The 16,186-nt window shown below is 44.1% G+C and overlaps 1 protein-coding gene across 3 annotated transcripts in view; it reads right to left on the bottom strand.

The window, feature by feature from the left end:
* MAPK8IP2 (mitogen-activated protein kinase 8 interacting protein 2) overlaps positions 1-16,186 on the bottom strand; it is a 106,857-nt gene that overhangs the window by 23,182 nt on the left and 67,489 nt on the right. For 2 of the 3 annotated variants that reach the window (XM_063926627.1, XM_063926629.1), the window contains exons 4-8: positions 10,039-10,141; positions 7,904-9,754; positions 7,675-7,750; positions 3,682-3,851; positions 1,948-2,057 (exon numbers count right to left, since the gene is read on the bottom strand). In XM_063926627.1, the coding sequence (XP_063782697.1) occupies positions 1,948-2,057; positions 3,682-3,851; positions 7,675-7,750; positions 7,904-9,754; positions 10,039-10,141 (2,310 nt within the window). The remainder of the gene's footprint in view (positions 1-1,947; positions 2,058-3,681; positions 3,852-7,674; positions 7,751-7,903; positions 9,755-10,038; positions 10,142-16,186) is intronic. The other variant, XM_063926628.1, reaches the window with a different exon arrangement.

The raw sequence follows: 16,186 nt of genomic DNA, 5'->3' as shown, positions 1-16,186 counted from the left end.
CAAAGGAAACTGTAAACCCACCTGTCTATCAAAGGTACCTTTCCGCTGCATAAACTAGTCCCGCAGCCACTCTCCTAACCTCCTGCCTTGGTAATCTCTGCTTCGCTTACTTCCTGTCATCAGATACCCTTGAAAATGTGTCTTAGCCGCTAAGTAATGCAATAGGGCGCATGAGCAGATCCTGATCCTGCTGATTAAAATGATATGCAGCATGCCTATATTCTGTGTGTAACTGCGGCTGTATCTGCATCCGAAATGCTATGTTACAGTGTTTTCCAGGAAAACACTGTAGCATAACATTTTGCATGCAAATACAGTCACAGACAGAATATAGGAATGCCGCATATCATTTTAATCAACAGGATCAGGATCTGCTCATGCGTCCTACTGCATTAATTTGTACCTAAAACCGCGCTATTGAGTTACACAGCACTCATGTGTTATGTGTAATGCAACTTGTAGAGCACAGAGTAAAGATGTAAGTGGGCACATCTGTACGCCCACTACTCCTTTGCTTCCTTAAGGTGTTTACACATGGTGAGATAAATCTGTAAGATTTTGACTATATAGTTAAAATCTTATGAAAAGTTAGTGCATATCTCAAGGTGTTAGGCAGCTTGCGATACAGATTCGATCCTGATGCGCGCTCCCGTGGGATTGGTATCGTGATAGACTGTGCAGGCAAGTGTATAGTGTACTATCTAGTACAAAGTATAGTCAAAATTGGCACTTAGTAAAAATCGTACATAGACAAAATCTCAAGCACAGATAGTAAAAATCTGTACAATCTGTGCTATCTGGGCTCTGGGGGAGTTCAAGGGAAATCGCATAGTCAAAGTCGGACATAGCAAGGATCTCACGTGTGTATACACCTTTAGATCTCAGCTGTAGTGTGTACTGAGAATTGTGGTGCTAATTGTTACCTGTGCTCTGTTTTAATTTTTAATTTACTGTAAGTTCTGTGTACCCTGTATTGTTCTAATGTGTGCCATATGTACGGCGCTGCAAACCTCGTGTGGAGCCTTATAAATAAAATGTAATAATAATAATAATAATAATAATAATAACTACTGAACTGCTTCAATACTTCAGCAGTTCCAGGGCAAATATCCTTTGTAAAACACAACTTTATTCTTAAAGAAAACTATATCAAGACAAAAAATAACATTTTGTTTATTCTTCCACTGGAACACAATGCAGTATGACCGTTTCTTACAGAGTTCTTTTACAAATCAAACACCTTACTGCCAGTTCTCGGCGTTTTAGAGATGGCTTAAAGCCATACTTGCCTTCTCTCCCGGAATGGCCGGGAGGCTCCCGAATATCGGGTGACCCTCCCGGCCCCCCCGGAAGAGCAGGCAAGTCTCCCGATTTTTTGGGTCCCCCCTGCTTGGGCAGTTGATGACGCGATTCTTGCTGAATTGCGCCATCATAGCCACGCCCCCTGCAGTATAATGTCGGTAATAGCAGCATTACACAGCGAGGGGCGTGGCTTACATGGCACGATCCATTGGCCACGCCCTGTTCTGCCTCCACCACGCCTCCGTTCCGCCTCTAGCCCGCCCCCTCTGTACGTCACGTCACAGCCCCGCCCCTGCTGAGCCGACCTCGCTGCTCTCTCCTGGAGAGAGCAGCCAAGTCGGCAACTATGCTTAAAGCAGGGGTATTTGTCCCTCCAGCTGCTGTGGAACTACACATACCAGCATACCATGCCACATTTTTAGCATGCCCTAATAGCAAAACTGTGGCAGTGCATGCTGGGATGTGTAGTTCCAAAGCTGCTGCAGGGCCACATGTTGAATATCTCTGGCTTAAATCATAACAGAACATTTTTCTTTATAATTGACCAAGGTTATCTTTGGATCATTTTGAGCTACCAAAAACGCTCTCTTGTCTTCTGATAACACTACTGCAATAGAACTACAGTACACCATATTGTTGTTTTACCTTCTGCATGGCTGCACACAGGATACCATTACCCTGATGATGTGGAACTTCTACAGAACCAAGAAACTGCACATCAAACATCTGGACCCAAGGGTTGCTTCCCTTAAGGACTGCACAGAAAGGAAGAACATTTATGGTGAACAATCACACTCTACATTAGAGAAAGAGCATTCAGTAATCACTTATACTGTTAACCCAATAGCCGAACAATCATTAGCAATGTGCTGAAACCACTATTATTTATTAAAAATAACCTAAGAACCAGTTACTAAATGCAAGGCAGTCTACCAAAGTGCTTCTAAAAACTGCATCAAGATACACCTACTGTATAGTAAAAGTATTTCTGCCAAGCCATAAAAGCCACTTTGGTTCTTATGTCTTGTTTGCTGAAACCATTATTCAGAGCCTGATTCTGAATTAGGAACTATTTAAAAAACGAGCAAGCTGAGAAATTTACTTCTGGAACAAACCACATTGCACTGCAAGGGGTACAAATGCCTTTGTATTTTTGCACGCAGGTAAAATATTGGCTGCTTCTGCATATAGTGAGCAAATATTGGGAAGCTTTTTATTTACATTGAAATTTGGAATTAAGCATGGACATTATTTCCAAATATAAATCTTTCTGAACATTTTACAACATCCCTATTTGCAATGCAACATGGTTTACCAAGGTACAAACTGTTCCTTTTTTGATTTGCAACTAAACCTGAATCCCCGAAATGAGTGTTGCCGCTTAAGACCCCCAAACATCAGCAATCACAAAAAAAAAAACAATTTCCAGATTCTGAGATTTTCCCCCAGATTTAAAGATTCCCCAATCCCAGTCCGCGCCCATATATTACAGATAAGTTTCAGCGACTTTCAGATCATTTTCAGCAAATACAGATCTGCCAATCTTGAAAGATTTGTCAGTTTACTAGAAACGGTCTGCAAATCTGTTTGTTACCATACACTAGCAATCTACAGCCACAATTGTTCTGTGAATTACTTTACCATTCCCAATCACCTTTTGGTTGGAATCTGCAATCTATGAACTACATATATATTGCAGATTTATGTACACAATCATCTGCAAAACTCCAAATTGCCACAATTGATTGGCGATGTATAGGGGCCTTAAGTAATATGCCCATTGCTAGTGTCACTCTTAAGCTAGGTACACATTAGACAACAGGCAAATAATGCAATGTCTTCAACGATTTCCCTTGACTTTCCAGACAAACAATATAGTACATAAACACTTTGCAATCTTGTGAGCGATGAATGATATTCTATTATGTGCTCCTACCCCTAACTGAAGTCCTTTGGACTGCTTCAGGCAAATAAATGCTCTTGCCAGGAGCGGGGTGTATGAGCAGGTGGTAGTGCAGCCTTAACTCTATGGCTGATATTCAATTAGCCATGGTAATTTACTGCGGTTAATTCAGCAGGGTATGTTTTGTATAAAGAAAGCAAGGTATAATTGAATAGCCTAAAGCGAAACATCACGAAAAAAACTGCTATAATGCATTCACTGGACATCTATAAAAACAAATGTGAAAATAAACTCTTTCCAACGTTTTCCAAGTATCATAAAACATTCATTTGACATAACATATTACAAATACCAGAATATGACAACAAACGCAAAGACGATGGTCCCAACGAATGTCATCTACTAAACTAACTTCATCTTAACAATTGTGTCTGCCTTCCTATACTCCAAGCAGAGAAATAAGGAGCACAGCGTACCGGCATTCTCCTTGACCGGACACACCACCTCATGTGCATAAAATGAAGGGAAGATCCCTCGCTCGCCTGTTCTCATATTATAACCGCGGCACCATGAACCATCCTCACATTCTACCAATAATGGGTCATCAACATCCAGTTCAAGCTCATCTTCATGACGAGGAATAAACCTGAATAAAAACAGGAAAAAAGACAACATAATAAGAAAAATATAATGTTAGTTTTTCACTACTATAGAGAACATCTGTTCTGTCAGTATCTGTATTTATCTGAATGAGCCAACCAGGCGAGTTTCTAGAGAGGAGGAGGCCCATGTGCAGGCTCTGTCTGGGACCCCTCCTCTCTAGCCGGCGGCAGCACTTAGCTCTGGGCACTAGGGGACCCTAGTGCTATCACAGAGTCTACAGCGCATGCGCAGATCTCTGGAAAAATGGTGCGGCAGCCATTTTTCCAGTGATTTTTCTACTGCGTATGCACAAAACATGCTGCTCTACCATTGATAGATTGGTAACCATGTGATTGGTTGGTTACTAAGCATCCAATATAAATAATGTAGACAGTGCAGCCCGCTATAGATAGCGTGATTAATGTTTAAATCATCCATTTCAGGATGCCTATACCACTGCCTCCATAAATCAAACTATTGTTTGCATTTAGACATTGAGTTTTGTTCATACGTGTCTCGTAGTAGATAGGTGGAAGAAGAGACATGTTATCTATATACATGTAAATACTGAACACGCGTTGATAGGGAGAAGGGAAAGGGATGCTACTGCACTAGCAAATTGTGAAAAAATTCCAAATAAGAACAAAGAAAACCCCTAGTTATATTCTATATCAGATATTTGAATTATATAGGGGGAGCTGCCACTGAATATATTGTTGCCAATATATAGTTATGCACAAAAAGAAACAGAAAAGGATTGGACTTGAAGTGGCGCACTCAAACAATAAATTGATACATAAAATATAACTTTGATTAGATTATGTTTAAAAAGACCTGTAGCTGTGAAATATTAAAACCCAAAACATATAAATTGACAAGACAAAGTGTGATATGTGTGATTAAAAACACACACTGTGCTAACTGTGTAGTGCTACACATATATAGTAAATTGTAGGTACTATGACCCTTAGTTCAGACTGTATATATTGTTAGGCTGAGTGCTAAATAAAAGTATTCTCTATCCTCCCATGTATTCCCACGTGGATATTATTGCCAGTGGGTTGTGGGATGTAATCCCATGTAATACTTGATATAATAGCGCTATGAAGTCACTGTATAATCATATATGTAATGAATCAGTTGTGAGTTCTAAATGGGCTCACTGAAAACACTATAAAATGCAATACTCCAATAGAAAGCTCCCCATCAGTTTGGGCACTATGGAATAATCCTCGCTTGTGTGCACTCATATACTTGTACAGCTGTAAGTTGGTGTTTCTCCTCACTGGTGATCTCAATATAATTAGCTGTTCTCAGTCAGTTGCTGTCAACATAATTGAACCAACGTCCTATTATTATTCGTATATAGCCAAGTTCATATACACATTGACTGGTACCGTGGTAAGTCTGTTGATACAGCAGGTAATTACTAAAGTATCAGCTTCACTCTGACATTGAGGTTATACATAAGCTGGGTTCCCTCAATACAGCCTGGGTTTGGTTTACTAAATTGTGACCTCATATACATGGGACACTGTATAATACTTATCACTTCTCTCTGACTGTATAATTCTCAGAATGTATAATTGTCGGAATACTAGTCAGTGTCACTTTAAGTAATTGGTCACAATAATCATTAGTGATGTTATTAATGAGAAACACTATGCTGTCCAATAATACATGTATAATGACAGCTTTCCACAATGCTCACCACTGCTGTAGTGTAATATAAGTCACAGCTGTGAGGCACAGAATTTAATGAGCTGTTTGAATATTGCACTAATGCAGTATATTGTGGCGCTCCATCAGCTATTAATAATCATATGGCAGTATGTCCTAGCTGGCTATTTTATAATTGTCAGCTGTATATCACTGATAATATATACCTATATATCTGGTAGACAGCGTTTGACCTAAATAGCACACAGTAATTATTCTATGCTTGTAATATAACAGACAGTGCTATAGAAATGTCACAACTGCTACATTAGGCAGTGTATCTGAATCTTGCTACAATGTTGCTAGCACATGCAGCTTGCTGAGTCATATGTAGTTAAATGATCATCTCAGCACAGGAAAGATTGTGAGCTCCGTCAGTGTCATGGAGCCTCACAATAGCCAGCTCTGCTTAAATATAAATTGCACTCTATTCCTAACAACACAATTAGATTAGCACATTATTATTGTACACAGTAGCACAGTGTGAATGGCCGACACGCGTTTCACAGTTACGTTTTTTCAGGGCTAACCAGAATGCCTCCAATAGCCCTGATTTAACAATACAGATGCACCAATTGCGGGGCAGATTCCCGGTCACGTGACTGAGCCGTCCAATCACGTCACGTCTCCTGTTAATCGGATTTTGACTGTGCTCAGTCCGATCACGTGACTCATATTGACCTACCAGAGAGCCCAAAATACGTGCACCAGGGATAGAGATGGCATTAAATATATGTATCTGGCTCTGGGCTACGGTTCAAGTCATCTGTCTAGTTAAGTCTAATGGGATCATAATAATAAGTTCCTGGGAATAACATTGAAGGGATGCTCAATATACCCAATATGAGAAGTGGAACTGAGTGTACGTGGTGAGTAAAGTGAATGTGTATTCAGATAGTGACATATAACAGTTGTCATGGACAACCACATCTTGTGAAAAAATAAATAAACACTTCATGCTGTGCAATGTGAAAATAAAAATTAAAAATAAACGTGAAAACCAACTGTTTTTCACGTTTATTTTTAATGTTTATTTTATTTTCACATTGCACAGCATGAAGTGTTTATTTATTTTTTCACAAGATGTGGTTGTCCATGAAAGCATGTGGTTGTTCCTGAAGCATGGCGAGACAGTGGGACACAGTGCACTATTGGGGTTCCCCGTCACTTTACGAAGAAAACGACACCAAAAAAAGTTTAAAAAAACTCATGTCGACCTTTTTCCATGTCGACCTTGTTCATGTCGACCTAATGACCATGTTGACCTAGTGACCATGTTGACCCAATGCATGTCGACCAACAGTGGTCGACCTAATGACTGTAGACCTAATGACCTATACCTGTTTCCTTCACTTTGTATTCACTAATCACCAATCACGGGTGTAGTATGTTATGCCGGCGGTCGGAACTGAAGACCACCCACCAATCACACCTAGCTTCTGAATGCTGTGATTGTCAATAGTCATGATTCCAAGAAAGTGACCCCTAAATGGTACAGTTCTGTAGATGACTTAGGTGCTGAATCTAAGTTGGCTGAGGGTCAGATCCAGAGATGAGTGCAAACTGATGGTTGGCGTACATCTCCGATATTCTCAGATCTGCACATGTGGACAGTCTGTAGTGCACATATGTAGATCTCAATATACGATGACAGTCGCAGTGCAACCTAACTGCAGCATGATTGAAAGGCTGAGGTCGTGTGGAGACAGGGAAGGGGTGGGCATGGTCAGCATTCCAGAAAATGGGTGGTGTGGCGTCCCCACTTCTGGGCATGTCAAGGCCAGTGACTGCACCCTTGGAGTGTTATTCAGATGACCAATGTTCACAGCAGCAGTGGCAGGAGGCGTCTATTTACACAATATGCCTCCTGCAGCATTAGCATATTTTAGCACAGCCGCTGCGTACAAAGACACAGCGGCTTCTGTATCCATCTCTGAATCAGGCCCTACATTTTAAATTAGGTGTATGAAAAAAAATGTTACACTGTTGAAGTTAAGGGCAGCATATGTCTGTGATTTCGGGAAAAGCAGAGGTGAGCTAACAAGAACAGAACTGGGCTTTTGCTTCATGGTGAATTCAGACTACTGATCATGGTAATATTCTCTTACCTGAAAACAGCTCTGTGTGTTTGCTCTCGTTCTTCCCCATTTAGTACACAAGAAAACAGCCCAAATGACTCCGTGCCTGAGAAAAATCCCAATGATAACATTACTGCCTAACAAAAATATGCATACTGCTTTGTTTGTCTACATTATGAATATTAAAAATGACAGCTCATCTTTGACATACATATATAGTAGACTAGCATATAATACTGATAAAAAACTGGTAACTCACTTGATGAACGTGAAGTGCTGTTTACAAAAACATTGAGAAACTTCTTAGAGAAAGGCATGTTGGGCTCGGCTGATGAGTCATCTGGTGAAGATTCATGCTCATGGACTTCAATGTCATCTCCAAAATCATCTTCCAAGTCACAAGGATCACAAGCCCTCAAAAGGTCACTGCCATCACTCAGTATTGATGTACACCTCTGAAGACTAACCAGCTCCAGTTGAGTGTGCTCATCCACCACAAGAGTGTATTTAATTGAGTCATAGGCCAATGAATCATCCAAAAGACGTGGTTCAGCTGCATGGCGCTCCATAAAAGACTCTTCCCCAACACAACTCTGGTACGGAGAGCTCTTTAAGCTTCTGTAATAAGAAAGGTCTTCATCTTCCTCACCAGTATATTCTAAGTTAAATCCATGATTAGTTTTGGCTGTTGAAATGTCAATTGTGGGTTGACTTTGGTCTAGCTCTTGACAAAGATCATCACAAAGGTCATTATCCTCGAGAATGCCAGAGTCTAGGTCACGGTCAATATCCCAGCCATCTCTTGGTTCCTGAAGAATTTCCTCTGTTCCAGGCCATGGTTTCTGTTCAATTTTATACCCTGGGGATTGGGGACGACATTTAGTTGTGTGAGATAATCCCTCCAGGTGAAGGGGAAGTCCTTCAAAGATTGGAGTTACTGTGTCACACGAATCATGCAGAAGATACAAACAAGGACCAGTTTCCTCTCTAGCATGATGACTGAGAGAGTGCTGTAGTGTTTCCATATCCACCAGCTCTATATTCTGCTGTGGTTCATCCAACTCATCATTTGGATCCTTGGGACTGGAAAGTTCAGCCTCTATCTCTGGATCAATTGTCTCAGGATCCAGCTCAGAGGCAGGAGAGAGGGTATCACAGGATGGACTTGTTTGCCTTTGAAAGCAGTCATCTGGACATGTAATGGGATATGAGCCTTCAGAAATCATCTTATTTACCAGGTTGCTAAGCAGCCAAGGGGAGTCCGAGTCCTCACTTAAATCAGCTTCTGATTCTGAGTCAGAGTCATATTCACTGTTTGCATCTATCTCTGGTATGATCTTTGGCCCAACAGGTAAGTAGAAGGAGCGTCGGATACTTTCCAGACTGCGTCCTTTATTTTGGTCTGCTTCCTCTTGGTACATGTTTACTTCGTCAACATTCCATGTATTATATGTCTCCTCTGGCGCCATCATTAAGGGGCCACTTTCTTCCTCCTTATCAAGTAAAATGGAATCTTTGATACCTTGTCGACCTTCCTCACTAATGTGATCTGGTTCTTGATCAGAAGTTGGAGAGCTTGCCTCTTCAATAGAGTTGGTGAGGTGAGAGGACCTGCCACTGCTTGACTCGCTGGTTAGGTCCAGCTCTGTCTCTGATATTGATGAGATCATATTACCCACAAGCCTTCCACCGTCACAAGCAAAGGCTGCTTCTATTTCACCTTCTATGTCTGAATCAGAGCCAGGAGAGCTTAGATCCTGGCTGCAATGTCCAGTTGGCAGGAAGCGACTTCGACTGGTCAGATCAGCCTCAATACCAGGATCTGAAGATGGAGATGTTGTTTCATTAGAAGAATTGGACAGATGGCCCCTTGTGCTTTCTCTCTGATCTGGGCTCAAATTCTCCAAGTTCTGTTGAGGTGGTGTAGATACTCTAAGCTCTGCATCTGATGGCCAGGGAACCCCACGGCTAGACTGCTGGTTGCAGTCAGGAACAATGTTAGGCACATCACTGACTTCTGCAGTCTCTAGCTCTGTTCTTGTATTATCACTTTGAGTTTCTTTGCGAGTCTCCATGTCATACTGTGTAACCTGGGTATGGGACACCATCTCTGTAGATTTAAGAAAACAGTTTAATCTTTGAGAAAAGACATACTTTACAGTGAAAATAAAATAAGGATTTCATGCCTTGAAAAGGGACATGGATACAAATGTATTGCACACCAAGACGGAGATAATAACATAACTGGAACGATAACCAAGCAGGAGTAAAGAAGAAATGAATACATTTATTCTATGTCAAATGATTTCACTATGAAAGGAGAGAGATTCCTCTACCATGAAAAAGATATAATGCAATAATATTATGGAAATCCATGTAAATAGTAATAGATACCCATGCAAAGATTCAGTCTAACTCTCTCACCGGTCTCATTTCTCTCTGGATCTGCCCAACTGTCACTCTGAGAAATTAATCCACCGTTGTTGTTAAGTGTGTCCTGAGATTCAGAGAATAGAATAACTCAAAATAATCCAATATAATTGCTTGCCCCAAGACATGGCACATTACTCATACAAACCATACATTTTCATGCAGCCTTTAACCTTTGCACCCAGTATAACTGAAAATGTAATTAAAGTAATCAAATGGTAACTATGATTAAATAAAACTAAAAATTAAAAAATAAGAATTTACTTACCGATAATTCTATTTCTCGTAGTCCGTAGTGGATGCTGGGAACTCCGTAAGGACCATGGGGAATAGCGGCTCCGCAGGAGACTGGGCACAAAAGTAAAAGCTTTAGGACTACCTGGTGTGCACTGGCTCCTCCCCCTATGACCCTCCTCCAAGCCTCAGTTAGGATACTGTGCCCGGACGAGCGTACACAATAAGGAAGGATTTTGAATCCCGGGTAAGACTCATACCAGCCACACCAATCACACCGTACAACCTGTGATCTGAACCCAGTTAACAGCATGATAACAGAGGAGCCTCTGAAAAGATGGCTCACAACAATAATAACCCGATTTTTGTAACAATAACTATGTACAAGTATTGCAGACAATCCGCACTTGGGATGGGCGCCCAGCATCCACTACGGACTACGAGAAATAGAATTATCGGTAAGTAAATTCTTATTTTCTCTGACGTCCTAGTGGATGCTGGGAACTCCGTAAGGACCATGGGGATTATACCAAAGCTCCCAAACGGGCGGGAGAGTGCGGATGACTCTGCAGCACCGAATGAGAGAACTCCAGGTCCTCCTCAGCCAGGGTATCAAATTTGTAGAATTTAGCAAACGTGTTTGCCCCTGACCAAGTAGCTGCTCGGCAAAGTTGTAAAGCCGAGACCCCTCGGGCAGCCGCCCAAGATGAGCCCACTTTCCTTGTGGAATGGGCTTTTACAGATTTTGGCTGTGGCAGGCCTGCCACAGAATGTGCAAGCTGAATTGTACTACAAATCCAACGAGCAATAGTCTGCTTAGAAGCAGGAGCACCCAGCTTGTTGGGTGCATACAGGATAAACAGCGAGTCAGATTTTCTGACTCCAGCCGTCCTGGAAACATATATTTTCAGGGCCCTGACTACGTCCAGCAACTTGGAGTCCTCCAAGTCCCTAGTAGCCGCAGGTACCACAATAGGCTGGTTCAAGTGAAACGCTGAAACCACCTTAGGGAGAAATTGAGGACGAGTCCTCAATTCTGCCCTGTCCGTATGAAAAATTAGGTAAGGGCTTTTATAGGATAAAGCCGCCAATTCTGAGACACGCCTGGCTGAAGCCAGGGCTAACAGCATTACCAATTTCCATGTGAGATATTTTAAGTCCACAGTGGTGAGTGGTTCAAACCAATGTGATTTTAGGAACCCCAAAACTACATTGAGATCCCAAGGTGCCACTGGAGGCACAAAAAGAGGCTGTATATGCAGTACCCCCTTGACAAACGTCTGAACTTCAGGAACTGAAGCCAGTTCTTTCTGGAAGAAAATCGACAGGGCTGAAATTTGAACCTTAATGGACCCTAATTTTAGGCCCATAGACAGTCCTGTTTGCAGGAAATGCAGGAAACGACCCAGTTGAAATTCCTCTGTAGGGGCCTTCCTGGCCTCACACCACGCAACATATTTACGCCAAATACGGTGATAATGTTGCACGGTTACATCCTTCCTGGCTTTGATCAGGGTAGGGATGACTTCATCCGGAATGCCTTTTTCCTTCAGGATCCGGCGTTCAACCGCCATGCCGTCAAACGCAGCCGCGGTAAGTCTTGGAACAGACAGGGTCCCTGCTGGAGCAGGTCCTTTCTTAGAGGTAGAGGCCATGGGTCCTCCGTGAGCATCTCTTGAAGTTCCGGGTACCAAGTCCTTCTTGGCCAATCCGGAGCCACGAGTATAGTCCTTACTCCTCTCCTTCTTATGATTCTCAGTACCTTGGGTATGAGAGGCAGAGGAGGGAACACATACACTGACTGGTACACCCACGGTGTTACCAGAGCGTCCACAGCTATTGCCTGAGGGTCCCTTGACCTGGCGCAATATCTGTCTAGTTTTTTGTTGAGGCGGGACGCCATCATGTCCACCTTTGGTTTTTCCCAACGGTTCACAATCATGTGGAAGACTTCTGGGTGAAGTACCCACTCCCCCGGGTGGAGGTCGTGTCTGCTGAGGAAGTCTGCTTCCCAGTTGTCCACTCCCGGAATGAACACTGCTGACAGTGCTATCACATGATTTTCCGCCCAGCGAAGAATCCTTGCAACTTCTGCCATTGCCCTCCTGCTTCTTGTGCCGCCCTGTCTGTTTACGTGGGCGACTGCCGTGATGTTGTCCGACTGGATCAACACCGGCTGACCCTGAAGCAGAGGCCTTGCTTGACTTAGGGCATTGTAAATGGCCCTTAGTTCCAGGATATTTATGTGAAATGACGTTTCCATGCTTGACCACAAGCCCTGGAAATTTTTTCCCTGTGTGACTGCTCCCCAGCCTCTCAGGCTGGCATCCGTGGTCACCAGGACCCAGTCCTGAATGCCGAATCTGCGGCCCTCTAGAAGATGAGCACTCTGCAACCACCACAGGAGAGACACCCTTGTCCTTGGAGACAGGGTTATCCGCTGATGCATCTGAAGATGCGATCCGGACCATTTGTCCAGCAAATCCCACTGAAAAGTTCTTGCGTGGAATCTGCCGAATGGAATCGCTTCGTAAGAAGCCACCATTTTTCCCAGGACCCTTGTGCATTGATGCACTGACACTTGGCCTGGTTTTAGGAGGTTCCTGACTAGCTCGGATAACTCCCTGGCTTTCTCCTCCGGGAGAAACACCTTTTTCTGGACTGTGTCCAGAATCATCCCTAGGAACAGCAGACGTGTCGTCGGAATCAGCTGCGATTTTGGAATATTTAGAATCCACCCGTGCTGTCGTAGTACTACTTGAGATAGTGCTACTCCGACCTCTAACTGTTCCCTGGACCTTGCCCTTATCAGGAGATCGTCCAAGTAAGGGATAATTAAGACGCCTTTTCTTCGAAGAAGAATCATCATTTCGGCCATTACCTTGGTAAAGACCCGGGGTGCCGTGGACAATCCAAACGGCAGCGTCTGAAACTGATAGTGACAGTTCTGTACCACAAACCTGAGGTACCCTTGGTGAGAAGGGCAAATTGGGACATGGAGGTAAGCATCCTTGATGTCCAGAGACACCATATAGTCCCCTTCTTCCAGGTTCGCTATCACTGCTCTGAGTGACTCCATCTTGAATTTGAACCTTTGTATGTAAGTGTTCAATGATTTCAGATTTAAAATAGGTCTCACCGAGCCGTCCGGCTTCGGTACCACAAACAGCGTGGAATAATACCCCTTTCCCTGTTGTAGGAAGGGTACCTTGATTATCACCTGCTGGGAATACAGCTTGTGAATGGCTTCCAATACCGCCTCCCTGTAGGAGGGAGACGTTGGTAAAGCAGACTTCAGGAACCGGCGAGGGGGAGACGTCTCGAATTCCAATTTGTAACCCTGAGATACTACCTGCAGGATCCAGGGGTCCACTTGCGAGTGAGCCCACTGCGCGCTGAAATTCTTGAGACGACCCCCCACCGTACCTGAGTCCGCTTGTAAGGCCCCAGCGTCATGCTGAGGACTTGGCAGAAGCGGGGGAGGGCTTCTGTTCCTGGGAAGAGGCTGCCTGCTGCAGTCTTTTTCCCCTTCCTCTGCCCCGGGGCAGATATGAGTGGCCTTTTGCCCGCTTGCCCTTATGGGGACGAAAGGACTGAGCCTGAAAAGACGGTGTCTTTTTCTGCTGAGAGGTGACCTGGGGTAAAAAGGTGGATTTCCCAGCCGTTGCCGTGGCCACCAGGTCCGATAGACCGACCCCAAATAACTCCTCCCCTTTATACGGCAATACTTCCATATGCCGTTTGGAATCCGCATCACCTGACCACTGTCGCGTCCATAACCCTCTTCTGGCAGAAATGGACAGCGCACTTACTCTTGATGCCAGAGTGCAAATATCCCTCTGTGCATCTCGCATATATAGAAATGCATCCTTTAAATGCTCTATAGTCAATAATATACTGTCCCTGTCCAGGGTATCAATATTTTCAGTCAGGGAATCCGACCAAGCCACCCCAGCACTGCACATCCAGGCAGAGGCGATTGCTGGTCTCAGTATAACACCAGTATGTGTGTATATACTTTTTAGGATATTTTCCAGCTTCCTATCAGCTGGCTCCTTGAGGGCGGCCGTATCCGGAGACGGTAACGCCACTTGTTTTGATAAGCGTGTGAGCGCCTTATCTACCCTAGGGGGTGTTTCCCAACGCGCCCTAACCTCTGGCGGGAAAGGGTATAATGCCAATAATTTTTTAGAAATTAGCAGTTTTTTATCGGGGGAAACCCACGCTTCATCACACACCTCATTTAATTCATCTGATTCAGGAAAAACTACGGGTAGTTTTTTCACACCCCACATAATACCCTTTTTTGTGGTACTTGTAGTATCAGAAATGTTCAAAACCTCCTTCATTGCCGTGATCATGTAACGTGTGGCCCTACTGGAAAACACGGTTGTTTCCTCACCGTCGACACTGGAGTCAGTGTCCGTGTCTGGGTCTGTGTCGACCATCTGAGGTAACGGGCGCTTTAGAGCCCCTGACGGTGTTTGAGACGCCTGGACAGGTATTAACTGTTTTTCCGGCTGTCTCATGTCGTCAACAGTCTTTTGTAAAGTGCTGACGCTATCACGTAATTCCTTCCATAAGACCATCCAGTCAGGTGTCGACTCCCTAGGGGGTGACATCACTATTACAGGCAATTGCTCCGCCTCCATACCATTTTCCTCCTCATACATGTCGACACAACGTACCGACACACAGCACACACACAGGGAATGCTCTGATAGAGGACAGGACCCCACTAGCCCTTTGGGGAGACAGAGGGAGAGTTTGCCAGCACACACCAGAGCGCTATATATATACAGGGATAACCTTATATAAGTGTTTTTCCCTTATATAGCTGCTGTATTTATTAATCTGCCAAATTAGTGCCCCCCCTCTCTTGTTTTACCCTGTTTCTGTAGTGCAAGACTGCAGGGGAGAGTCAGGGAGACGTCCTTCCAGCGGAGCTGTGAGGGAAAATGGCGCTTGTGTGCTGAGGAGATAGGCTCCGCCCCCTTCTCGGCGGCCTTTCTCCCGCTTTTTTAAGGAAAAACTGGCAGGGGTTAAATGCATCCATATAGCCCAGGAGCTATATGTGATGTATTTTTAGCCATCTAAGGTGTTTTTATTGCGTCTCAGGGCGCCCCCCCCCAGCGCCCTGCACCCTCAGTGACCGGAGTGTGAAGTGTGCTGAGAGCAATGGCGCACAGCTGCGGTGCTGTGCGCTACCTTATTGAAGACAGGACGTCTTCTGCCGCCGATTTCCCGGACCTCTTCTGTCTTCTGGCTCTGTAAGGGGGCCGGCGGCGCGGCTCTGGGACCCATCCATGGCTGGGCCTGTGATCGTCCCTCTGGAGCTAATGTCCAGTAGCCTAAGAAGCCCAATCCACTCTGCACGCAGGTGAGTTCGCTTCTTCTCCCCTTAGTCCCTCGGTGCAGTGAGCCTGTTGCCAGCAGGACTCACTGAAAATAAAAAACCTAATTTAAACTTTTACTCTAAGCAGCTCAGGTGAGCCACCTAGTATGCACCCTTCTCGTTCGGGCACAAAAATCTAACTGAGGCTTGGAGGAGGGTCATAGGGGGAGGAGCCAGTGCACACCAGGTAGTCCTAAAGCTTTTACTTTTGTGCCCAGTCTCCTGCAGAGCCGCTATTCCCCATGGTCCTTACGGAGTTCCCAGCATCCACTAGGACGTCAGAGAAAGTTTAATTATTTAACTAAGTAAACATAATCTGTCACTTGATACATTATTTGAAGTATGCCTTTCTCTAAATCCTGGGAACCAGATATTGTTATGTATTCTTTGCTTTACACATATAAAATGGATAACCCTCCACCCACGCAGCCTATAATCACTGCATCTCGGGGGTCATTCTGAGTTGATCGCTAGCTAAAAATG

The sequence above is a fragment of the Pseudophryne corroboree genome, chromosome 6, assembly GCF_028390025.1.
Source record: "Pseudophryne corroboree isolate aPseCor3 chromosome 6, aPseCor3.hap2, whole genome shotgun sequence".
Classification (NCBI taxonomy): Eukaryota; Metazoa; Chordata; class Amphibia; order Anura; family Myobatrachidae; genus Pseudophryne; species Pseudophryne corroboree.
This window is presented reverse-complemented; position numbering and strand designations above follow the sequence as displayed.